The sequence below is a fragment of the Cnephaeus nilssonii genome, assembly GCF_951640355.1.
Source record: "Cnephaeus nilssonii genome assembly, chromosome: 1".
NCBI lineage: Eukaryota > Metazoa > Chordata > Mammalia > Chiroptera > Vespertilionidae > Cnephaeus > Cnephaeus nilssonii.
In genome coordinates this window covers 50,399,646-50,426,948 of record NC_137072.1, presented here as the reverse complement: position 1 = coordinate 50,426,948, position 27,303 = coordinate 50,399,646, and the positions used below count along the sequence as shown (strand labels likewise).

The 27,303-nt window shown below is 38.3% G+C and overlaps 1 protein-coding gene across 1 annotated transcript in view; it reads right to left on the bottom strand.

Moving 5' to 3' along the window:
- Positions 1-27,303, bottom strand: part of EMCN (endomucin) — a 101,232-nt gene that overhangs the window by 29,314 nt on the left and 44,615 nt on the right. Inside the window, exons 3-5 of the mRNA XM_079772435.1 lie at positions 26,973-27,050; positions 20,613-20,723; positions 1,801-1,839 (exon numbers count right to left, since the gene is read on the bottom strand). Of these exons, the coding sequence (XP_079628561.1) occupies positions 1,801-1,839; positions 20,613-20,723; positions 26,973-27,050 (228 nt within the window). The remainder of the gene's footprint in view (positions 1-1,800; positions 1,840-20,612; positions 20,724-26,972; positions 27,051-27,303) is intronic.

Genomic DNA, 27,303 nt, shown 5'->3' with positions numbered 1-27,303 from the left:
TTTCTCCAGACATGTGCAGCATCAGCCAACACAAAGCCGTCCTCTTTGCCTGGATGTACTATTTTATGTTTGGTTTTGCTATGTTGTTTCCAGTGCTGTTTTGAGTGCATTTCCAGACTATGTAAATGGAAATGAGAATGCAAATATGGTGATGAGATGAAATACAGAGAACTAATAATATAAAAATAAATTCTTCATTCATGAGATATCCTATATAATAAAGAGATAATATGCAAATTGACCATCACTCCAACACACAAGATGAATGTCCCCATGTGGTCAAATATGGCCACCCTAATGTGGACACAAGATGGCCGGCAGGGGAGGGAAGTTGTGGGTGATCAGGCGAGCAGGGGAGGGCAGATGGGAGGAACCAGGCCTGCAAGGGAGGGCAGTTAGGGGCAATCAGGCCTTCAGGGGAGGGCAGTTAGGGATGACCAGGCCGGCAGAGGAGGGCAGTTGGTGGTGACCAGGCCTGGAGGGGAGGACAGTTTGGGGGGACCAAGGCCTGCAGGGGAGGACAGTTAGGGGTGACCAGGCCTGCAGGGGAGGGCAGTGAGGGGCAATTGGGCCAGCAAGGGAGCAGTTAGGCATCAATCAGTCTGGCAGGGGAGTGGTTAGGGGGTAATCAGGCTGGCAGGCAGAAGCAGTTAGGGACAATCAGGCAGGCAGACAGGTGAGCGGTTGGGAGCCAGCAGTCCTGGATTGTGAGAGGAATGTCCGACTGCCTGTTTAGGCCCACCGGGATTGGGCCTAAACGGGCAATCAGACATCCCTTGAGGGGTCCCAGATTGGAGAGGGTGCAGGCTGGGCTGAGGGACACGCCCCCCCACCCCTACCCCCCCGTGCACGAATCTCATGCCCCGGGCCTCTAGTGTAGAAAATAAATAGTTAAAAGTTAAAAGCATAATCACTTCAGTTTTGAATTCTTTGAACTCTAAAAGTAGAAGGTAGATTATGGTGATTATTTAGGACATTTGCTGTGAAAATGTTATTAGATTCCCTTAAAATTTTCATGGCTTTATTTTTCTGATTTTTTAAAAAAGTTACATGATCTTCTATATTTATTTCACATATTTCTTATTTTATAAATAACAGAGGTGACCAGAATTGAGAACCTAAGAGACTTATCATTTAGTGAAATACCAGATAGGAGGTGGGAAGATAAAAATCCCCCAAATGATTTTTTATTTCAAAACAACAGGAAGATTTAATGTTACCATCTTCCCCTACCCATTATCTTTTTCAGTTCCTACTGTCCTATCATCGGAAATTCATTCCGTTTGGCAAAACATGAGCACTTCTTGGCATGACAACATTTTAGGCTGTTAACTGTGGTTTATAACATCATCTCTTTGAATGCCAGGACCAGGCTTTGTTAGGAAATACAGAGAAGACAACTCATAGGCACACTATACTTCTGGGAGAGGGCATGCCAACCAAAGAAACAGACCAGGAAAAGCAGGTTCTGGTTAGAGGACAACCCCACAGGCTTCATCCATATACCAGGGCTGGTTCCACTCACTAAAGCCACAGAATATTCAGGCACATTCTTGCGTGTTCCCCTGGTCTGCGTTTATTTATTTTATTTTTTTATTTTTTTATTGAGGTATTATATGTGTACATATCTTACCATTGATCTGCGTTTATTTTTAAACCCAAGCTCTAATAAACATTTGAGTTGCTATATAATGTGTTCCCTGTACTATTTCACCCTGTCCTCAAACTGGTTGATCTACTTTGTCTTGTTTTGGTGATTTTACACACAAACATCCTCAGAGGATAAAAACATTCACTTACCTAGCCTTTCTGTTGTATTGACTGAACTCTGATTTTCAGCTTTAAAGGAAAGAAAAGAAAAGAAAATCATTAAAATTAAATGCTGAGTATCAGATCTACTCATAATTATTTCAAATGGTAAATAACTATAGAACTTAGCTCATCTGTGATTCAATTTCCCTTAAATAATAAGATCGTGGGGCTTCATGATTAAAATATACTTTAGAGCAAGCGTCAGTGAGCTTTGACTTAAAGGGCCAAATAGTAAATATGTTAGGCTTTGTGGCCCATAAGTCTCGGTAGCAACTACCCCACTTTACAGCTGTAGTGCGAAGGCTGCCACACATCATACCTGAAGTATAGGTATGTCTGCGTTCCAATGAAACAGAACTTAGAAAAACAGGTGAGGACTGGATTTGGCCTGCAATTTGCTGAATCCTGCTTTAGAGAGTCTAGAACAATCTCACATCTGGAATACATTAAGATAGCACAGACAACTAGAGGTCCCTTGGCAGGTGCTTTCTCTGTGGGGTTGCCATGGGTCGTATGCCGAGTAGGATATGATTCTTGACCTGGGAAAGATTCAGGAAGGTTCAGGCAGATACCTTTGAAATTTAGGGAATTCCTTTAAAGTAAATACAGTGCAGAGGACCTCTCTACAAGTCAAATAACTTGAGAGAATGATAAAATTCACTTCAGCAACTTTGAGTATATTCACCATAAACAATTCTTGCCACGTGGAAAATATAGAAAATATTTTTGAAACAAATAGAAGCCCAATAATAAATGTTTAAAGTATCCATTTGCTTCCTTTGTACCTTTACTTGACTGATATTCTTAAATTACGACCCCCACTCTTGGTTCAATGCATAGTACAATTGCCCCCCTCTCTCTCCCAGCCTTTACCCCCCACAACCCCATACTCAAGACAAAAAGTAGTGGCCTTTCTTGATTCTCTTCTTTTTCTCACCTCCATCAGCTCTAGCTTCAAGTTATATTTCAACTATCTCTCACCACTTAATTGGCTACTATTCATCTGAACCCATATTTCTCCCTTTGGCACCTGCAATAATGGCCACCTAGAAAATCTTTTTAAACTTAAACTTGGCTGCTTCAATAGCTCCCTAGTCTTGCTACAGCTGGCAAGTCTTTATAGGAGGTAGCCCCTGCCTTGCTCCTCAATTCATCTCCAACCAGTCAGTCCCTGTTTAGATCAAAGTCACGGGGATCTTCTTGCCTCGGGCTTGTTGGCTTGCTCTCCTCTGTACCTCATATTGTTCTCTCAGGCTAACACCGGCTTCCTCCTACCTTTCGTGACTCTGCTCAGATATCACCACTCAAAGAGGTCTCCTCCCACCACCTTTTCTAAAGTTGTCTTCATTTCCTTTCATACTAGTCCACCACTCTGCTTCATTTGCTCAACAGTACTTTCATTGCTACAGTAACATTTACTTTATTTAAAAAAATTGTTGTCAGAATGTAAACTCCATGAGGACAGAAATTTCTATTTTTTAATTAAAGTCTACTTGATATGTAATATTATAATTTTCAGTGTGCAACAGTGATTTGGCATTTATATACATTACTATGTGATCACCATGATATGTCTAGTAACTATCTGTCACCATACAGTCATTACAATATTATTGACTATACTAGAACAAATGAGAGTAGAAAATTAGCCTTAATTGTTAATAATAATAATAATAATAATAATAATAATAACATTATTTGTTATTATTAACAATTAAGGCTAATTATACTTACCCAGATTTCGTTTAAGGGGAAAATTAATGCTTTATTTAAAATTGCTAGTTGGATAATCATAGCTACCATTTTTAAAGCAACTCTTATGATCAGTGCCATATATTATTTGTTGATGTCTACAAGAGAGATACTCATTTTGAAACCTGCAAACATTTTCTGAGAGAAGTAAAACTACTTTCTCAAGGGGGTACAATGATTAAAATTCAGGCCTATTCGTTCTAGTGTCATCTTCTTTTACTAAAACAGACAGCTTTTCTTCTGCTAAACTGTTCTGAAAGGAAAGCTTATGTAATTAAGTCCTACATTTGAAAACTAGTTAAAATACTTTTGAACATGGCATAATGCTGTATGTGGAAGATGCAGTTAAAATATTTATCAGCTGCTAGAGGGCTAGAATACAAAGACAATCAAAAACCCTTTGTTTCTCTGTCTATTAATATCAGGTCAAAACCTTTCTGTCTGATAGACTTCATTGAGAATGAAAAATGTTTAAATTTGTATGAGACAAAACCTTCTGACTAACCTTCAGTTATGTGTTTTTTTTTTTCAGCCTTCAAAATGTATAAAACTTTTAGGACTTATTAAAACTTATATAAAAGAAAAGTAACTATGTTTTAAGGTATAGCAGAATTTAAAAATACATCTACCAATTCAATCTTAAGATATATATTGAGTCCTAAGATGACCAGACTTTTATATATGAATGAATATATTGTTATTCTGAGGACAAAATTCTGCAACACTTAAATATTTAATCAATATTAAAATAGTACTATTTTTCTGAAAGCAAGTAGAATTATTCTGAAGATAATACAGTGTTTTCATAAGCATACCACTTTCAAATTTGAAGTCAGTCCTATGGATATAAAAACATAATAGAGAAAAGATGGCGGCTTGCAGGAAGGAGGTAAGGGAGAGGATGTGAGTGAGTGAGGGGATGAAAGGAGAGTGTATGGATGTGTAGTGTGTGTGTGTGAGTGAGTGAGGGACAGTTAAATCTGGCAGGAGCAGCAGGGGCTGGCAGACCAGGCTCTCTTGGACAGGGAGAAACTACCACCACTGCAGGCACTCCCTGGACTGCAGGACTCAGGTACGGAGCCCACGCCATCTTGAAGGGGAAAGCAGCCTCTTCTAGGAACTCATCAGCACCACCACCCAGACAGGCCTTGGACACTGCCCACGACACGGCAGTCATTCCAGCCAAAATCCTGCTGCCCTACCTGCAGGCCCATGGACCCTGGGATCTCCATCTCCAAAGATGCACCGCTCCCACAGCAGTAAGTGCAACTTCTCCTCTCCCTAGCAGCAGATCTCCGGACACCACAGGTGTGTGTTTCCAGTGCGCGGGCCTCCTGGACACACCACTCCACTGGCAGCTCTTGGATGCCGCTGTGAGCCCCCGTTGGGTGTGATTTTGTACAGACAAGGGTGCGCTGCCTCGCAGTAGAAATTCTGAATCCCCTCTTCCTGAATAACTGCCACAGATACCCCAGCTGCACAACTTCAGTGCCAGGGTCCCTCAGAGTGCGTTAGAGCTCCCTGCCAGCAAAGGCACTGCAACAGGCATGCATTCCCAGCTCACAGGCCCCCTGAGCCCATCAATCCACAGAGAACACTTGGGAGCCGCTGTGAGCCCCCACTGGGTTCGATCTTGGACAAACAGGGACGCACTCCCCCAGCAGTAGAAATTCTGAATTCACTCATCCTGGATGCCTGCCCACAGACACCTAGATTGAGAGGCTTCAGTGCCAGGGACCTTCAGAGTGTGTCAGGAAACTCTGTGGACAAACGCACCACAGGTCCCCCTGTGAGCCACCACTGGAGGTGTGTGTATCCAACCATGGAGGCAGCAGCAAAAGCTGAGTCTGCCCACCCCACAGCTACAGAACTCTGGACACTACAGTCACGCCTTTCCAGAGTGCAGGCCTCCTGAGCCCCACCACCCAGACAGATGGCTCCTGGGTGCCACTGTGAGTCCCCACTGGGCACACAATTTTAACCTAGGGCACAAGACAGCAAAAATTGGGACACCCCCATCCATGGCTGCTGACTTCTAGACACTGCAGTTGCGCCTTTCCAGCTTGCAGGCCTACATCAAGAGAACCCAAATAGCTCAAGTAGGGAGCTGTGCTAGATTACCAAGCCCAGGAGATCTGAGAGACCACATCAGTAGCACCATCCCTAAAAGAACCTGGGTAGCAAAGCAATCGGATCTACAATTAAAATATTACAGCAAAACATGGAAAGACAAAAAAGCAATTCCCAAAGGAAAGAAAAAGAGGAATCACCAGAGTGGGAGTTAAATGAAATCGAAGCAAGGAACATGTCAGAGAAAGAATTCAGAGTAATGGTTATAAGGATGCTCAAACAGCTGGATGACAAATACACACAATTCAATGACAAATACACACAACTCAATGAGAATTACAAGGAGCTGAATGAGAATGTCACCAATATGAAAAGGAACCAAGAGGAAATGAAGAACAACATAGCTGCAATAAAGAAAAAAATGGAAGGCTTAAACAGTAGACTAGAAGAGGCTGAGGACCGCATCAGCAAATTAAAAAACAAGGTAGGAAAAAACACACAAACACAGCAGCAATTGGAAAGAAAATTTAAAAAGCAAGAGGAGAGCCTAAGGGAGCATTGGGAAAACACAAAATGAAACAACATTCACATAATAGGGGTACCAGAAGGAGAGGAAGAGAAGCAAGGAATAGAAAACCTGTTTGAAGAAATGACAGAAAACTTCCCTGATATTGGAAAGAAAAAAACTACACAATTACAAGAAGCACATAGAGTCCCAAACAAGAAGAACCCCAAAAGACTGACACCAAGACACATCATAATTAAATTGGCAAACACCAACGACAAAGTAAGAATTTTAAAGGCTGCCAGAGAGAGACAGAAAGTTACCTACAAGGGATCTCCTATTAGAATATCAACTGATTTCTCAACAGAAACACACCAGGCCAGAAGGGAATGGAATGAAATGTACTCAGCAATGCAAAGCAAGGGACTGAATCCAAGAATACTATACCCAGCAAGGCTATCATTCAAAATTGAAGGTGGAATAAGGAGCTTCACAGATTAAAAAAAAGGGCTAAGAGAGTTTATTACCACCAAGACAGCAATGCAAGAAATGCTAAAGGGACTGCTGTATAAAGAAGAAACAGAAAGGCAAGAAGAAACACAAACATTAAGAATAAAAATGATGACAAACAAGTACTTATCAATAATAACATTAAATGTAAATGGATTAAATGCTCCAATAAAAAGACATAGGGTAGCTGAATGGATAAGAAAACATGACCCATATATTTGCTGTCTGCAAGAGACCCACCTCAGAACAAAGGATTCACACAGACTGAGAGTGAAGGGATGGAAAAACATTTTTCAGGCAAATGGAATGAGAAAAAAGCTGGGGTTGTGATACTCATATATGACAAAACAGACCTCAAAGTAAAGGCCATAACAAGAGATAAGGAAGGCCACTACATAATACTAAAGGGAGCAATTCAACAAGAAGATATAACTCTGCTAAACATATATGCACCCAATACAGGAGCACCCAAATACATAAAACAACTTCTGGAAGATGTCAAGGGAGAGATTGATAGCAATACAGTCATAGTAGAGTACTTAAATACCCCACTGACACCACTGGATACATCTTCTAAACAAAAAATCAGCAAAGAAATAGCAATCCTAAATGACTCACTAGATCAGATGGACTTAATTGACATCTTCAGAACATTTTACCCCAAAGCTACAGAATATACATTCTTCTCCAGTGCACATGGGGCATTTTAAAAGATAGACCACATATTAGGACACAGGCAAAGTCTCTTAAAATTCAAGAGGATTGAAATCATAAAAAGCATCTTCTCAGATCACAATGGCATAAAACTAAAAAGCAACTACAATAAAAGCAATGAAAAAAAATCAAACACTTGGAGGCTAAACAGCATGTTATTAAACAATTATCGGGTTACCAAAGAGATCACGAAGAAATAAAAAGTATCCTGGAAACAAATGACAATGAAAACACAACAATCCAAAATCTATGGGACACAATGAAAGCAGTCCTGAGAGGGAAGTTCATAGCTCTATAGGCCTACCTCAAAAAAAAAAAAAAAAAACCAAAAAAACACCCTGGTAATAAATTATCTAACCTTGCAACTTAAAGAATTAGAAAGAGAGCAACAAGAAAAGCCCACAGTATCCAGAAGGAAGGAAATAATAAAGATCAGAGCAGAAATAAATGACATAGAGACCAAAAAAAAAAAAAAAAAATACAAAAGATCAATGAAACCAAGAGCTAGTTCTTTGAAAGGATAAACAAAATTAATGAACCTTTAGCCAGGCTCACCAAGAAACAAAGAGAGAGGACCCAAATAAACAAAATCAGAAATGAAAGAGGTGAAGTAACAACTGACCCCACTGATATACAAAGGCTTGTAGAAAATGCTACGAACAACTCTACTCCAACAAACTGGACAACCTTGATGAAATGGACATATTTCTAGAAAAATACTAGCTTCCAAAACTCAATCAGGAAGAATAAAAAAACCTGAATAGGCTGATAACCACTGATGAAATTGAAATAGTAATCAAAAATCTTCCAACAAACAAAAGCCCTGGACCAGATGGCTTCACAGGGAAATTTTACCAAACATTCAAAGAAGAACTAAAACCAATCCTTCTCAGACCATTAAAAAAATTTCAAGAGGAAGGCACACTTCCAAGCTCTTTCTATGAAGCCAGCATTACCCTAATCCCAAAACCAGATAAAGATACCACAAAGAAAGAGAACTACAGGCCAATATCCCTGATGAACATAGATGCTAAAATCCTCAACAAAATACTAGCAAATCACATCCAGCATTACATTAGAAAGATCATACACCATGACCAACTGGGATTTATTCCAGGGATGCAAGGCTGGTACAATATCTGCAAATCAATAAATGTGATGCATCACATAAACAAATTGAGAGACAAAAATCACATAATCATATCAATTGATGCAGAAAAGACATTTGACAAAGTCCAACACCCCTTTCTGATAAAAATGCTCAGCAAAGTGGGAATAGAAGGAGCATACCTCAACATAATAAAAACCTTATATGATAAACCTACAGCCAACATCATATTCAATGGGCAAAATCTAAAACCATTTCCCTTAAGAACAGGAACAAGACAGGGATGCCCACTCTCACCACTCCTGTTCGACATAGTACTGGAAGTACTAGCCAAAGCAATCATACAAGAAGAAGAAATAAAAGGCATCCAAATTGGAAAAGAAGTAAAATTGTCATTATTTGCAGATGACATGATACTGTACATAGAAAACCCTAAAGATTCCATCAGAAAAGTATTAGACTTAATAAATAAATTCGGCAATGTAGCAGGATACAAAATTAATGCCAATAAATCTATGGCATTTTATACACCAATAGTGAACTTACAGAAAGAGAGATTAAAAAAATCCCATTTACCATTGCACACAAAAAATTAAGATACCTAGCAATAAACTTACCTAAGGAGGTAAAAGATCTTTACTCAGAAAACTACAGGAAGTTTGTAAAAAGAGATAGAGGAAGACATAAACAGATGGAAGAACATACTGTGTTCATAGATTGGTAGAATCAACATCATTAAAATGTCCATACTACCCAAAGCAATCTATAGATTCAATGCACGCCCCATTAAAATGCCAACAGCATATTTTGCAGACCTAGAACGAACTTTTCAAAAATTCATCTGGAATAAAAAAAGACCCTATAGCTGCAGCAATCCTGAGAAAGAAGGACAATTTAGGTGGGATCTCAATACAAGATATCAAGCTGTATTACAAAGCCACTGTTCTCAAAACAGCCTGATACTGGCACAAGAACAGACATATAGACCAATGGAATAGAATAGAGAACCCAGAAATCAACCCAAACCACTATGCTCAATTAATATTTGACAAGGAGACAAGAACATACAATGGAGTCAAGACAGTTTCTTCAATAAATGGTGCTGGGAAATTTGGTTAGACACATGCAAAAAAATGAAACTAGACCACCAAATTACACAAAAATAAAATCAAAATGGACAAAGGACTTAAACATAAGACGGGAAACCATAAAAATATTAGAGGAATCAATCCACAGGCAGCAAAATCTCAGCTATATGTTGAAGCAATTTCTTTACCAACACAGCTCCTAGGGCAATGGAAACTAAAGAGAAAATAAACAAATGGGACTACATCAAAATAAAAAGCTTCTGCACAGCAAAAGAAATCATCAACTAAACAACAAGAAAGCCCACTGCATGGGAGAACATATTTGCCAATGTTATCACTGATAAGGTTTTAATCTCCAACATTTACAGGGAACTCATACAACTTAACAAAAGGAAGACAAACAACTCATTCACAAAATGGGCAACGGACCTAAATAGATACTTTTCCAAAGAGGACATAAGGAAGGCCAATAGACATATGAAAACATGTACAAAGTCACTAAGCATCTGAGAGATGCAAATCAAAACAACAATGTGGTATCATTTCACACCTGTGAGAATGGCTATCATCAACAAATCAACAAACGACAAGTGTTGGCGAGGATGCGGAGAAAAAGGAACTCTTTTGCACTGCTGGTGGGAATGCAGACTGGTGCAGCCACTGTGGAGAACAGTATGGAGTTTCCTCAAAAAACTAAAAATGGAACTCCCATTTGACCCAGTGATCCCACTTCTAGGAATATATCCCAAGAAATTAGAAACACCAATCAGAAAGGATATGTGCACCACTATGTTCATAGTAGCACAATTTACAATAGCTAAGATTTGGAATCAGCCTAAGTGCCCATCAGCAGATGAGTGGATTAAAAAGCTGTGGTACATCTACACAATGGAGTACTATGCTGCTGTAAAAAGGAAGGAACTGCTACCATTTGCAACATCATGGATGGAGCTGGAGAGCTGTATGCTAAGTGAAATAAGTCAGAGAAAGATAAATATCACATGATCTCACTCATTTGTGGATTATAATGAGAAACATAAACTGGTGAACAAAAACAGATTTAGAGACAGAGAAGCATCGATCAGATGCTCAAACCTCAGAGGGAAGGTAGGGGATGGTGGGAGTAAGGGGGAGAGATCAACCAAAGGACTTGTATGAATGCATATAAACATAACCGATGGATTCAGATAACAGGGGGTGAAGGTGAGGGCAGGACTGGGGCAGTGGGGGACAATGGAGGAATAAGGACACATTTGTAATACCTTAATCAATAAAATAAATAAAAGCATAATAGAGGTAAATGCTTTGAATATGGCTAAAGTGATGGGAATTAATCAAAAGTGAAGATAACTATAATTATCTCTGTTTTTAATTTATAATTTTCAGAATGCACCTATGTGTGGAGGAAGGGCCAAGATCTGAGAACAGAGGAAGTGAGTCGAGTTGAATAGTGAATGAATGCAGGGCACCCTTTTGACCTATTCTCAAATTTAAGTGTTTAATAAAGACCGACAGCTTAGGATGGTTGGCAAATTAAATCTGTTTGTTGAGTTTGATTTTCTAATATGAAACTGAAGTCTTAAGAAATGCAAATGAACTTCTAAACTGCTAAACTTTAATCTTCATTAATCCAAAGCTAAACTTTAACTCAAATAATTAGCTTTTATAACAGAAAGCTTAAATAACAATACAACAAATAGCTTTGCTGAGTAGTCTTCTCTTACAAAGGATATTGTGCTTCCAGCTGTACAGAGCTGTATATACTAATAGTTATACACAGAACATCATTAACAGGGCCAGGAGAAAAAGACAAATAGTTATTCCCAAATATAATTCTTTACTGATAAAGAATTTAAAATAATTTGCTGTAAACAATTCAAGTTTTCTCTATCATTCTCCAATACATGGCATTGACCAAGTCATTATATGTGAGATTATTTCTCGTTTGCCTGAACCATGACTTGTGACTAAGATTTTGTTATCTTCAGGATTTCTTTTGCATCTGTCTACAAGAAATTATATAAACTAAGTAGCATATAAAAAACATTATGATTCAATTCCCAAATAAGTGGCATAAATAAATCGTGCCGTTCACAAAAGAAATAATGGGTCTGGGAAATCATATAAATTAGTGTTTTCCAAAGGATGAGATGCATAGCACTGTATGAGAGATTTTATAAGGTGGTACTGGAAAGTGGCATTAAATAACATTGAAACACTCAATTATAAAGTTATTTCGTTTTTGCTTTCTTTCAGTTTATTTGATTATTTCAATGAGGAAGTTTTAAAATTTGTTTCATGCAAATATGTCATTAATACCTATCATGGGCTTACCTTGATTTTTTGTTTGTTTTCAGGAGCAAGTGAGAGCACGATCCCCCACTACCACAAATGATACAGTTGATTTTCCCACATTTGGGGAAATGATAGGGGTCAGCATATCTGGAGTTCAATGGATAAGCCTGGCCTTGGGAAAACCACCTTTATGATCATGGTATCTCCCCTGCCAGGTAAGTATTTGATTTATTTTTTTTGTAACCAAGGACAAGCAAGCATCAAACTCAGAGCTTTTGGCAAGTGACAAAATCTAGCTAGAATTTATTTTTTTTTTCTTACATGATAGTGATTTGATAGCTCCTGCTTGTGCCAAGTGAAACAAATTTAAGAATAAAAGTTGCATCAATTTAAAGAAAGTACTAAATAAATAATAGTGCAGATTGTACACATATCTGGCAACACTCATTAAGCTGTGGAAAATATTGAGGTAAAATCTTGTAGAGACCCTTGATGAATGTATAGAATTTGAATAAGAAGTTGGAAGAAAGACAAGGGGAAGAACAAATAAGGACCATACAAATGTGAGGACAAGGAAATACACTCACGCGCACACACATACACACACACACACACACACACACACACACACACACACACACACAGAGTCAAGAATAAGTCAAGACTAAATCTAGCATAGTGGGCAACAGGGAGAGCAGTAACCTTGTTAGAATCATAGGTTTATAGTCTGCCAGCCAGCAGTCACTCAGTCAAACTCTTGTGTTACATTTATTGAACACCTACTTGTCAAGCATATGATACATCCAATTAAAAACTCTTTGTTTTTTACTTCCTTTAGATACTTTATGTAAAATAGCTGTAATGAGAACAAGTGTAGCATAGTAAAGTTTATGTGGTTTGAGGCAAGAAAAAGAGGGTTTGAATTTCACCTTCTTAATTTAAACTTGGCCAAGTTATTTAATCTTCTGAATCTGCTTCTTTATTTGTGAAACTGGTATCATCAATTCCAACAATGCCTGGCTTTTGCAGGATTATTATTAATAGTAGCTATAATTTATTGTGTTTACTTGCCAGATACTGTTTTTATCTCTTTTAATCTTCACAAGAATCTGAGATGGGTATAACATCATTATAAAATATTTTATAGATGAGAAAACTGAGGCACAGAGAAGTTAAGTAAACAAATGGTTGTGCTATTATTTGACTCTAAGTAATCTTACTTCAGAATCATTATTTATAACCAATAAGCTAAGCTCCTCTTGACATGATTAGAATGTACAATTTTTATTTTGAAAAGGGTATGTTGTCTTAAAAATTATAGGATTGTGTAATTTTTCAGACAGCAGGCTATTCTCATGTTCATCCAGGAATATATCTAAAATGTCTACAATTATCTATGCTTTTTATATAGAAATCAACTCCATATTCAAATAAGAATTATGCAAAAGGAAACATATGATAAACTACTTACTATATACAAATGCAATCAACTCCTACTTAATAACCTACTGATTACTTATTAAGTGTTATTCATTACTATTTAACAACAGCCAGATTTCCCCCTTCAGATTTCAAGTCTCTTATATTGTATATACTGTGATAGCAGAAGCTTTGGCTTGGAAAAATCCTTACAAGAATTTCTCTCTAAACACTTGCCTTAAAGTCATGTATTGGCATTTTGTCTATCTCAATTTGCCTTCTATCTAAAATCTTATTCCATATTTTTTCGTTGGCCAAGTCTGAATTTACCAAAGGAAGATATAGCAATAGTCTCTTCTTCCCTATCAATCTCTTACAGTGTGCACCATGCCTGCTTTCAAATCTGATTATTGAAACCTGAATGACTCATTTTCCAGCAAGTAAAGCATTTATTTTGCTTCCTTCCTTCCATCTTCCTTTCTCTTTTCTATTCTTTCCTCAGAAATCATCAGTATGTGCACAAGAAATGAAAAAGGAAGAGTCAGAGAAGATGCCTTATGTTCAAGCCATTAGAAGAAATAAGGAACTCAGGAAGAGAAGATTTGTAGTTTTATGTCAGAGTTTTACACCTAGTCCTTCCACAGTTTAGATATTGGAAGGTGGGGACTCCTATGACTGATATTTCCATTGAATTACCCCTCAAAGCCCAGCAAAGTAGCCCTGTATATAACAATGACAAATGTATTGAAATCTAGGTGTAGTAAGGATAAATTCAGGACCTGGTCTGGAGTGGGTTAAATAGTGACACCCCTTCCCTCCCTGGAAAGATATGTGCATCTGAAACTTGTAAATGTGAGCTTATTAGAAAAAAAGAGTCTTTGCAGTAGTGATCTTTCTAAATTAGGTTGGGCCCTAAATCCTATGACACATCCTACCTAATAAAAGGGTAATAAGCAAATTGACTGCACCTGCACTATGCCTAAGCCACCCCCACCAGCCACGCCCACCAGCCAATCAGGGCGAGTATGCAAATAAACCCAACCAAGATGGCTACAGCCACAGAGAGCAAGGTTTCCCAGGCAACAGAGGAAGCCAAGCTTTCCACCTGCCCTTGCTAGGCCTAATCTTCCACTCAAGCTACAAAGTTTCAATTATAGAAGGTAAACAAATCTTAACAGAAATGGCGGCAGCCACAGAGCTGGAGAGAGCAGGCCAGGGTTGCCCCCAGCAACGGAGAAAGCAAAGCTTTCCGCACACCCTGGCCAGGCCCAGGCCTCCGCTTAAGGCTACAAAGTTTTAATTATAGAAGGTGAATTAACCCCAACAGAAATGGCTGCCAGCCACGGAGCAAGTGGGAGGCTTGGCTCTGCTCCAGGCTACAAAGTTTCAATTGTAGAAAGTAAATAAGTTCCAGATATCAGGGCCTCCTCTTGGGTCACCAGGGGGCGTGGCTGGCCTGCAAACCACCACAGGCCCCTTGCTCAGGCCGCCCCACACCCCAAGGGAACCCCCATCCTGATCTGGGACACCCTTCAGGGCAAACCAGCTGGCCCCCACCCCTGCACCAGGCCTCTATCCTATCTAATAAAAGAGTAATATGCAGATTGACCATCACTCCAACACACAATATTGCTGCCCCCATGTGGTCAAAGATCCTGCCCCCATGTGGACACAAGTTGGCCACCACAAGATGGCCAGCAAGAGAGGGCAGTTGGGAGGCACCAGGCCTGCAAGGGAGGGAAGTTGGAGGCGATCAACCCTGCAGGGGAGGGCAGTTAGGAGTGACCAGGCCAGCAGAGGAGGGAAGTTTGGGGCAAACAGGCTGGCAGGGGAGCAGTTAGACATCAATCAGGCTGGCAGTGGAGTAGTTAGGGGGTGATCAGGCTGGCAGGCAGAAGAGGTTAGGGGCAATCAGGAAGGCAGGCAGGCGAGCAGTTGGGAGGCAGCAGTCCTGGATTGTGAGAGGGATGTCCTACTGCCCGTTTAAGCCCGATCCCACTGGGATCGGGCTTAAACGGGCAGTTGGACATCCCTCAAGGGGTCCCAGATTGGAGAGGGTACAGGCTGGGCTGAGGGACACCCCCCCTCCATGCACAAATTTTGTGCAACGGGCCTCTAGTCCTATATAATAAAAGCCTGATATGCTAAGTGTCAGACCAATCTTTCGACTGTTCAACCACTTGTTTTGATGCATATTGACCACCAGGGGTCAGATGTTCCAACCGGTAGGTTAGCTTGCTGCTGTGGTCCAGCTGATAGGGACTGGGTGAGATGGGCTGGACACGCCCTGGAGCCCTCCCAAGGTCTCTCCCCTGCTGGCCCTGATCAGCCCTGATCAGGACTGGGAGAAACAGCCCAAATCGTCCTGATCGGCCCGATTGGGACTGTTTGAGATGGACCAGACACGCCCTGGATGAATCCGCGCTCCGAGCTGTTTTTGGCCTTATCCCCACATGCCAAGCCGAGGGACCCCACTGGTGCACGAATCTGTGCACCAGGCCACCAGTGTCTTTATAAGAAAAGACAAAGACAGAGGAGAAGTCCGTGTGAAGACAGAGGCAGAGATTAAAGTGATGTATTTACAAACCAAGGAACACAGAGGATTGCTCGCCATCCCAGAAGCTACAAGGCATGGCACATAGATGTCCTCCAAAGGATCTTAATGAATAAATAAATAAATTAATTCAAAGGGCCACCATATCATTATAATGCCAGAGCACTGAATTAATGAGGATTAAAATCTCAAAAATTCTAGGATTCTAGGAATGTGTATTCTATAGGCAGAATAAAAGAGTAAAATAAGAGAAATACACACAACTTTTTTGTTAGTTTATTTTGTTCATTAGATTCCACATATAAGTGAAATACTATAGTATCGTATTTGTCTTTCTCTGACTTTTAACAGTTCTTGTAATACTGGTTTGGTGGTAATTCACTCCTTTAGCTTTTTCTTGTCTGGGTTTCTCAACAGAAACATTTCAGTGAAAAAGGGATTGGCATGAAATATCCAAAGTGATGAAAAGCAAGGAGAGAGAGAGAGAGAGAGAGAGAGAGAGAGAAAGAACTTGAAAAGAATGAGAAAAATTAGAGTTGTTTTCAGGACAAACTTCATTTTGACCTACATTCTGTCTTTCTGGGGAGTAAAGCAGCAAACCTCACTAACTCTTCTTTTCTCCAAATCAAACCTGCACTTGAGATAAGGTACCCACAGTGCCTTTGATAGTCACTATTCAAGGACTCATTGCCCATATGTTTAAGAGGAAAATTGTTTTTCATCTGTTCAAACTTCCCCACCAATAGATTGCTTTGTTCTCTTTCTGCCTCTCTGTGTTGGCTCCACTATTTCTGAACGTTTATGTATGTGAGGGGTGGAAATGGAAAGGGTGCTAACTAGGAATTTGGGCAAGCTCCTGGTTTCATAATGCACAAATGGAAATGTGAATAAACTCACTATTACCCCCAGTGGAATCCATGCTAAGTAGGAAGCACTTTTAGGAATGTGAGCAATCTGGGATTTCTTATAACAAAATTTCCAAAGGACTTAGTACAGAACGGGTTAATCAAATGACAAATGCACAGGGCAGCAGTAAATACCCTTATTTCATTATCTTGATTTCCATGCTATTTCATTTTTCAAGAAGTTTCCATGCTGTTTCATTTTTCATTACAGCTATTTTACACAAAGTGTTATATAGGATGTGTCATAGGATTTAGGGCCCAAGCTAATCTAGAAAGATCACTACTGCAAAGACTCTTTTTTTCTAATAAGGTCACATTTACAAGCTCTTTCTTACCCAAACGTACCCGCAGCTCTTACACAAACACACCTGCAACTCTTACACAAAGGCACCCACAGCTCTTTCTTACAAAAACGCAACAGCAGTGCTTACACAAACCTTTGTGGGTGTATTTTTTTAGACTACTTGGAAGAAAGTCATTTCTAACTGTGTTTAGAAGCCAAATGAATACAGTAGTCCCTAGAACTGAGATGCAGAGGGCGTCATACTGCATGAATCAAAGTAAATTTAGCAGTTTTAAGTGACTCATGGGGATGGCCACTCACTGTTGTATAAGTGCTAATTTGAATAAACTATGGACCTGAATGACATTGTCCTCATCAGTCATTGAATTAGTGCAACATGCTAATTAATTGAGTGTAATCCTCAAATGTTACACATTTTACAGCAGCTGCATATTCACGATTATTTTTGTTTGTATTCAGGGTAATCATATTATGAGGTGAGGTTTATGATGTTTTGGTTTGGTAAAGGCACCTTTCATACATATATTGCCTACAAGATAGGTTCTACATATAAGAAGCCAAATATTAACCCAAGAAATGTTTTTCATGTGAAGTAGGAATGACCCTGTTCTTCAAATCCTTTTTTGTGGTTACTGTCTCATGAAATAAAATTATTAGTTCACAATTATTGTGTGAAATTAGAGTCTTAATAGATAACCTTCTTTCTGTTGTGCTTAAGATGATTATAATAAAAAGGAAAAACAAAACAAAACTGATGTTCCTGATGTGTTTCAAGACAAGAGTGGGCCTTGGGTATGCACAGTTCCCACTTGCCATCTCCTTCCACTTAAGATATCTCCCAAGAAAAGATTTAGAGACTGCTTCTTATTAAAGACTATGAATATGTAAAAAATATATCCATTATTTAAAATGAATGGCATCTGGAATGCTGTTATGGCAGATTACTAGCTTTTCTAGTCAGGATATTTTCAATAAAAGTACAGATTCCTTCATATCATAGAGGACAGGGTATGAGAGGTGCTCGTTATGAAGATATTTGTAGACTAGAACTGGAAATCTGTCAGAAATCAGGGGAGTTCTAGGTCCTGCTACTCTCTCTGTCTCTCATGAACAACTTAATCTTGCTCATGAAGTTTCTCCATCTCCCCATATACTATCTCCATTCTGCTCTATCAACTCTACTTACTCATAATATTTTTATTATGTCATAGTGTTGCCTAGAAATCACCATGGCTGTCTCCATTCACTCTACTAAAACTTTGCTGCTTTAGTTCCCACAGCTAATTGCATTTTTTGTTTGTTTGTTTGTTTCTTTGGGTTTTCTAGTTCACATGACACAGAAAGGAAATTTGATTGGCCTAAGTCAACATTTTCTTCTCTTTAGCTTTTAAACAAAGCTTTATAAAGAAGTTTAAAACTAAATTAACTAATTTAAGTATACAACTCAATACTTTTTAGTAAAGTTATAAAGTTGTGCAACTATCACTATAATCTAGTTTTAGAACATTTTCGTTAACACAAGAAACTCACTTGAGACTTTTTAGCAATCAATCCCCAGTCCCACCTTCAGCTTTAGGCAACCACTTGTCTACCCTTTTAACCTATAAAAACATTCATTCTGGATATTTTATATAAATGGAATTACACGATATGTAATGTTTTTGGAAAGGATTCTGTCACTGAGCATGTTTTTGAGGTTCATTGTGTTATAACATGTATTAGTATTTTGTTTTTCTAAATTTCTGAATATATTCCATTATATGGATATCCAATGTTTTGGAATATTCCAAATCCATTCCAAATGAAAAATCCAATAGAATAGTCCATTTAACCAGTCAATGGATATTTGGATTTCCAGTGTGACTATTATGAATAATGCTACTATTAATATTCATTACCTCAATAAAATCCTATCTTGATTACTATAGCTTTAGAGTAAGTTTTATAATTGGCTTGTGTAAGACTTCCAACTTTATTTTTTTGAAAAGTATTTTGTCTATTCTAGGTCTTTTTCATTTCTATATATATTTTTGAATCAGCACATCAATTTACAAAAAAAGCACACAACAAAACAAAAACAAACCCCTGCCCCAAAATTTGTAGTGATTCTCACAGGGATTTTATTGAATATGTTAATTAATTATTTATAAAATTGGGAGAACTGCTATCTTAAAATATTGAGTCTTATAATCTGTGATTATGTAACATCTCTATTTAATTAGATATTTAATTTCTCATAGAAATGTTTTATAGCTCAGTGTACAAATCTTTCACTTACATTGTTAAATTTATTCCTATATATCTTATTGTTTCTCATGCAATTGTAAATGACATTATTTCCTTAATTTTATTTTAGAATCATCATTGCTAATATATAGTCATTTATTTTTATATATCTTATATCCTGTGACATAAAATGTTTTTTACTAATTTGTATAGGTTTTGTGGATCCTATGGATTTTCTACACAGATAATGATGTAGTCTGCTAAGAAAAGCTGTTTTGTTTTCTTCTTTCCAATCTGGATGAATGGATCTACTAGTATCTATCTATCTACTACCTTATTGTACTATCTAGACTCTTTGGTTATAATTTTGAACAGAAGTGATGAGAATGGACATCTTTGCTATGTTCCAGATCTTAAGGGAAAGACATTGTTTTTCATTATTACATATATTGTTTGCTGTATGTTTTTCACTTATGTTCTTTATCAGTTTGAGGAAGTATCATTTTATTTCTAGTTTATGCAGAGTTTTAATTATTAGTATGTGTTTAATTTTGTCAAATACTTTTCTGTATCTACTGATTCTAATAGTATAGTGTATTACATTACTGGATTTTAATATGCTAAACCAATCTTGCATTGCTAGATAAATCCTACTTGTTCATATTTTTATCTTTTTTTATGTTATTAAATTTGGTTTGTTAATATTTTAGTAGGATATTTGTACTGTATTTATGAGGGATTTGGTCTGTAGTTTACTTGGCTTGCTTTTTCTTTTTATTCTTTTCTAGCTCTGGTATTAGGATAACACTCGCCTCAGATAATTACTTATGTGCTGTTCCCTCTTCTACTTCTTGAAATAATTTGAAACTAATTATCATTTCTTTGCAAATATTTTACAGAATTAGCAAGTGAAGCCACCCTGTATTGAGCTTTCTTCATGGAACTATTTTAAATTTCTAATGCAATGTTTATCATTGTTTTAGGTCGTTTCAGACAAATTTCTGAAACTGACTTCTTTAGTCAGTTTCAGAAATTTGTTTTCTAAGAATTTTTCTATTTTATCAAACTGTCTAATTTGTTGGTGAGGCTCACATTTTTGTGCCAGATGATATCACAGATGACTGCCCACCATTGAATTGATCCTTATTGGTATCTGACCATTTGTGGCTATGTGAAGCTAGAGTATCCCTGTACAAAGCAAAGTTGCCAAATGATTCTCTTATTTGGTAGAGACTAGGAGAAAATATAGGTGGGGCATGTTTCTTTGGTAGCAGAGGTCTAGAAAATATTCCAAATCTAATTCTATTTAACACACTAGTTTAACATTTCAGCACACATTCTTATACTTACTCTTGTTTTGGGAACTTTGTAATGTTGAAACATCATTTGGAAGTGGAAGATCTGTCACTGTTGCACTTTTGGTAGTCAACTCTTTCTTTTTCACATCGTTGGTTGTGGCTTCTAATCATGTAAAAAGGATGTAAACAGCCATCAGAAGAATAACCAATCATCAAATAGTATCATTAATATTCATATTAACACCCAGTTACATACAACCTAAAGATTAGTTACTAAATGTGATCAAGATTTAGAAATTCAGCATTTTGATTTCTACCTTTTGGTGATCTAGTTCATTACATTAAAGAAACTAAGAGGCACTTTAGACTTTCCTATATGTTTCCAATTGGTTGTCTCATCTACACTAATAAAAGAGAAACATGCAAATTGACCATACCTCTGCTACACCCACAAGCCATGGCCACCAGCCAATCAGGAGTGAGTATGCAAATTAACCCAACAAAGTTGGCGGTGGCCATGGAGCTGGAGAGAGCAGGAGGCTTGGGTTGCCCTGGCGATGGAGGAAGCCAAGCTTCCCGCCCACTCTGGCTGGCCCTGGCCTCCGCTCAAGACTCCAAATTTCAATTATAGAAGATAAATAAATCCCAGATACTTGCTTCCAGCTGGCCCTGTCCTCCATTCAAGGAGGCGCTGAAAAAAAAAAGAAAAAAAGAAAGAAAAAAAGGAGGGGCTGGGAGCTTGGGTTGGGGGTTGGGGGTGATCAGGCCAGGATGGGACAGCAGTTGTGGGTGATCAGGCTGGTGGGGGGGCTGGGCCATTGGGGGTAAGCGGACCAGCAGGGGGACCAGTTGGGGGTGAGCAGGCCATCAGTGGGGGTCAGTTGGAGGTGATCAGGACAGTGGGGGCGCAGTTTGGAGTGAGCAGGCCAGCAGGGGTGGCAGTTGTGGGTGAGCAGGCTGGCACAGGGGGCAATTGGGAGTGATCAGGCTGGCGGGGGGGGGGGGGGCGCATTTGGGGGTGAGCAGGCCGGCAGGCAGAGTGATTAGGGGCAATCAGGCAGGCAGGCAGGCAGGTGAGTGGCTGGAGCCAGCAGTTCCAGGTTGTGAGAGGGATGTCTGACTGCCAGTTTAGGCCCGGTCCCTGTAAACCGGCAGTAGGACATCCTTCAAGGGGTTCCAGATTGGAGAGGGTGCAGGCCAGGCTGAGGAACAACCCCCCACGCCCCCACATGAATTTTGTGCACCGGGCCACTAGTTTAATTATAACAGTAATCCTATGAATTAATAATTATGATAACAATTTTATATATAAGACTCAGAAAAGTTAAATATTTTTTCCATGGTCACATAAGTTAGAGCAGGAGAGAGCCAGATCTGAATCCAAGTTTTCTTGATGCAAAGTTAATCACTGAGCTACCCACTTCCAGTAAGAAAGTGGTAATAGTTGAAGATGCTCCCATGGTTCCCATGCTGCCTGGGAAACAATTTTCATGGAGGTGAAATAGTCAGGAGGAGAGGGATAACAGGAAATAAAATAGAATAACTTTTAATTATACTTTTTTTTATCAAGAAAATTAACAGCAAAGATAAGCTGAGTTTCCAAAAATGACATTGAAATAAGCTTACCTGAAACAACCTATATTTGCATAAATATTATAAAAACAAAATGATTGATGCCCTTCAGTCTTTTCAAAATCTAGTATGGGAACATTGGGTTAGTAAAGAAAAGGCTGGCATGCTGGTTAGTGCATGCTTAGTGTTAGCTAGATAGGATGTTGGCTAGAGATGGGGAGAAAGCAATTTAATAGATTTCTATCACAAAGTGGGCTGAAATCAAGAATTGCTGGTACCTTCCAGAAGGGTCAATCAGTTTCCATTCTAAAGCAAGAGGTGTCTATCATATAATGCAAATTCTTAATGCAGTTGAGAGATTTATGCTAGAGAAATTAATAGTTTTCCTGATGATCTCATAGACAGTTGGTAAATATGTCTTCAGACAAAAATCATTCAGGAATTGGCATGCAAACAAATTGAAATAAATTCAAACATAAGCTGCAGCATTCACACTGTATGTGAGGAAGAAGTGGAAATGGACATAAACTTCAGAGGCATCTGAAATATGTGAGGGACTAAAGAAAGGTCTTACTGTAGCAAGAAGGCAGAAACTGATGTTTGTGATAGCATGGAAGCGGGAAGGTTACCCAAGGTGCAGAAACTCAATACTTGAGGATGGAGGTACATGTGGGGGTAAAAATTTGCTTCTCACTGCAATTCCAAAAAACAAAATGCTTTCAAAATATCAGAACAGGAGATTCTCTTCAGTAATCTTTGGAGAAGAATTCTTCTGTTGAGCTAAAATTAGAAAACATGAAAAGCTATCCTGAGGGTCTAAGGAATTTCATAGTATAAAGCAGACTCTTGGTGATGGAAAGAGAATATATAGATATGAAAGATGTGGGGAGCAGCCAGATTAGAAAAATACAAACAAAAGAGTAGAATAATGGAATAACTGGGATGCAACACCATCGATTTTGCTTAGAGAGCTGCCTATTATTAATGTGGAATATATTTCACAAATGAGAGTAGAACTAGAGTTTACATCCAATTCAGTGTGGGTTGTCAATTACTCCAATTAAGCAATGGAAGGAATCTTGAATGATTTGAAGGCAATCAAAATATTTTTAAATCTCCATGGTGAACTTAAAATGAATAGAATAAAAGATGCATGACTGATGCTGCCCGAGTTGTAAATTATCAAATTTTACTAGTATACTGAAATGTTTCAAATCCTAATCTCAGGAGAGAGAGAAAAAATGGATGACTGAAATGTATTAATATATGAGAATGATTGTCTTATATTATTATCTTGTTGGAAAAAAATTGTCCTAATTGCATTTTGGGTTCACATATAGTAGATTCTGGATGCCTGCCAAAAGATGACTGCCTCCTCAGATTAAAAAGAAAACCAATCTTAAAGCTGTTCTCTAAACTTATATGGTTTGCTCTTTTTCAGGTTTTCTGTCTGGCCATTTCCCCCCCAAATACCTCTGTGTATCTGCTTTGGTCTACAGGTTCATATAGCATTATAAGTCTAGGTAGTAATATATGTTTTAGGTTTGATGAACCTTATTTTAGTTGAGAAATATTAATTTATATTGCAATATCAAGATAATATTGGCCTTAATTTTAGGTCTGTGTTTTTTAAATTCATGATTTTTTAATTCTTAGAACTTTGTTTTAGGTGAAATGCACAAAAGACAAAATGTGATTTTTAATCCATATTTGAATTGGAATAAGGAAAATTTAACACAAGAGATACTTTGAGAGATACACACCAATACTAGCGTGTAAACCAGTGATGGCGAACCTATGACACGCGTGTCAGCACTGACACGCGTAGCCATTTCTGATGACACGCGGCCACTGAGGCGGCCGAATGCCGAGGATGAAACATTTGCGAAATAATGTTTTTTCCTCAAAGTGACACACTACCCGAGTTATGCTCAGTTTTTGGTGAAGTTTGACACACCAAGCTCAAAAGGTTGCCCATCACTGCCCTAGAGTTTTACAATACACAATAACATTTTTAAAAAAATCTTAGTAATACTAACACAAAGAAATACACTTGATTTTAAAATCTATGCAGCTTCAAATAATTTGATTAAAAAAAATCTTTGTTGTTGTTGTTAATCCTCACCTGAGGATATTTTTCCATTTATTTTTAGAGAGAGTGGAAGGAGAAAGAGAGAGAGGGAGAGAGAGAGAGAGAGAGAGAGAGAGAGAGAGAGAGAGAGAGAGAGAAGAGACACACCGATTGGTTGCCTCCTGCATGTGCCCAACCAGGGCCGGATTGAGCCTGCAACCCAGGTATATGCCCTTGACTAGAATCGAACCCAAGATTCTTCAGTCCTTGGGCTGACACTCTACCCACCAAGCCAAACCCGTCAGGGCTAAAAAACATATTTTTAAAAAACATATAACCAAATAACATACCATACTAGTATTATCACACCTTAAATTTCTAATATAATTAATGTTCACACTTACTGCTTGCTCCCCAAAATTTAATCTCCCAAAATATGCAAGATGAATTTCATATTAATATTTTCAAGACAATTATAAAACAGCCTCTATTTATCTGCTCAGTCTAGCCACTTAACCTTTTGCACTCGGATGTTGAGTGTGACTCGCCACGGTTAGCATTAGAATAAAGGAATCGAGAAAAAAGCAAGCGAGTGCAAAGGGTTTTCAGGGTATGGTTAGATTCAAGGTCTTTTCTCTGTGTTTACACCAGTGATGGGCAACCTTTTGAGCTTGGTGTGTCAAACTTCACCAAAAAACTGAGCATAACTCGGTAGTGTGTCACTTTGAGGAAAAACATTATTTCGCAAATGTTTCATCCTCAGGAGCAGCAAATGTTTCATCCTCGGTGGCCGCATGTCATCAGAAATGGCTATGCGTGTCAGTGCTGACACGCGTGTCATAGGTTCGCTGTCACTGCCTTAGAAGGATACATTGGTATAAATCTTGTGACTTGAGTTGAGCAATGGCTTCTTAGATTTGATCCTACTGCACAGTGACGAAAAAAACTAGAATGTCACTCCAAAATATGTCTCTTTGACATAAAAATTTAAAGCTAAAGGCAATTAAGAAGCAACAAATGCAGGAAAAGTTTTCCCTTTTCTGCCTAAAGGCAGGATATAAATTCCTTTTTACTAGAGACAGACTCTTATCAGGCCAGAGGAATTTGCAAACAAAACTTAGCCCATTAGTTTCCTTTCATATATTTATCTATTTATCTTCCCTCAGTTTGCTACCCTAGGGAGGTTTAAGTTTCCTTTGTCCTGTCACTCTCCTGTCATTTTTTAAAAAACAAGTACATTGTTTTGTTGTTGTTATTGAAGATGGTATATAAACTGAATTCTAAGCGACTGCTTTGAGTTACTCTTTGTTTTAGGTTTCTCACATGATGTACACTGCATGTGTTAATAAACTACTTTTCTTTTGTTTGTATGTCTTGTTGTTAAAGGTCCCAGCTAAAAACCTATGATGGGTAAAGTTTTACTTCCTCTACATGACAAAAGAAAATATAGCTACATTTAACTTCATAAAAATTAGAGATTTTAGTCCTTCAAAGGACAGCTAAAGAGAATGCAAAGACAACCTGCAGAATGGGAGAAAGTATTTGTAAATTATCTATTCACTAATGATCTAGTTCAAAATATGTAAGACATTCTTATAACTAAACAATAAAAAGTCACATAGCTCAATTAAAAAATGGGCAAGGACTTAAATAGACATTTCTCCAAAGAAGATACACAATGGCCAACAAGTACATGAAAAGATTCTCAATCTCAGTAGTCATTAGGAAAACATAAATCAAAACGACAATGAGATATCACTTAACACCCTCTGGAATGACTATGATGAAAAATATAGAGTATTGGTTAGAAAATGGAAAATGCATATCCTCATACAATTCTGGTGGGAATGTAATACAGTGCATGTGTTTTAGAAATCAGTTCTTCAAAGAGTTAAACATAGAATTACCATGTGACATAGTCCTTCAAGGTATATACCCAAGAGAAATGAAAACGTGCTCACACAAAAACTTGTACACACATGTTTTTAGCAGCATTATTTATAACTAGAGGCCCAGCACACGATTAAATCATGTGCATGTAGGGTCCCCTAGGCCTAGCCTGCCATCAGGGCCATGTCCACCACGCTGTGACACCTCACATGCTCCGCGGACGCTGCTGTTGCCCCGTGACACTCCATGGATGTTGCCAGCACCCTGGGGGGGGGGCGGTGAGGGGAGGGCCCAAGAGGTGCTCCATGCACCTCCTAGTGACCGGTCATTTGGTCGTTACGGCGTTATGACGTTACGGCGTTACAGCCACTGGCCTTATATAATATAGTTAGCCAAAATGTAGAAACAGCTCAAATGTCCATCAACTAATAAATAGGTCAACAAAATATAGTGATCTATCTAATGAAATATTATTCAGGCATGGAAAAGAATAAGCTATAGAAACATGCTACAATAAATAAACCTCGGAGCATTATGGCAAGTGAAAGAAGTCAGACATAAAAGGTCATAGGTCATATGATTATATTTATATGGAATTTCTAGAATAAGCAAATCTCCAAAGACAGAATGTGGTTTAGTGGTTGCCAAGGGCTGGGGGGAAGTGGGAATAGAAAGTGATTAGTAACAGTTACAGGATTTTTTTCTTGGGAGGATGAAAATATTCTATAATCAGATAGTGGCGATGGTAACACAATCTCATAAATATACTGAAAACCATTGAATTGTGTACTTTAAAAGGGTATTCAGTATGGTTTATGATATGATGGTATGCAAATTATATGGAGAAAAGAAAAATCATGGCAAAATATTATTACTCACCTTCACCTTTAACTGTCGTGATTAATGAAGCAAGTGTTGGCAGCAGAGATGTTTGTAAGAATTCCTTGTTGGTCGTTCCTAGTATGATAAGATAGATGACATTATTATCAATCATAATTTCATCTCACCTGCCAAGGAATAAATAAAAATAAGTCAAATCTGGAGGTGGACAGTAATCCCTCTCTAAGGTACTGGGTAAGCCTTTGCTTATCTTTAATTTGTCCATTTTCCAGCTCCTTTTGTCCAAGCTACTCCACACACATATATGTGTGTTCACACACACGTTATTTTTTTGTATGAAAGAACAACAAAACACATTTTTACTACAGTT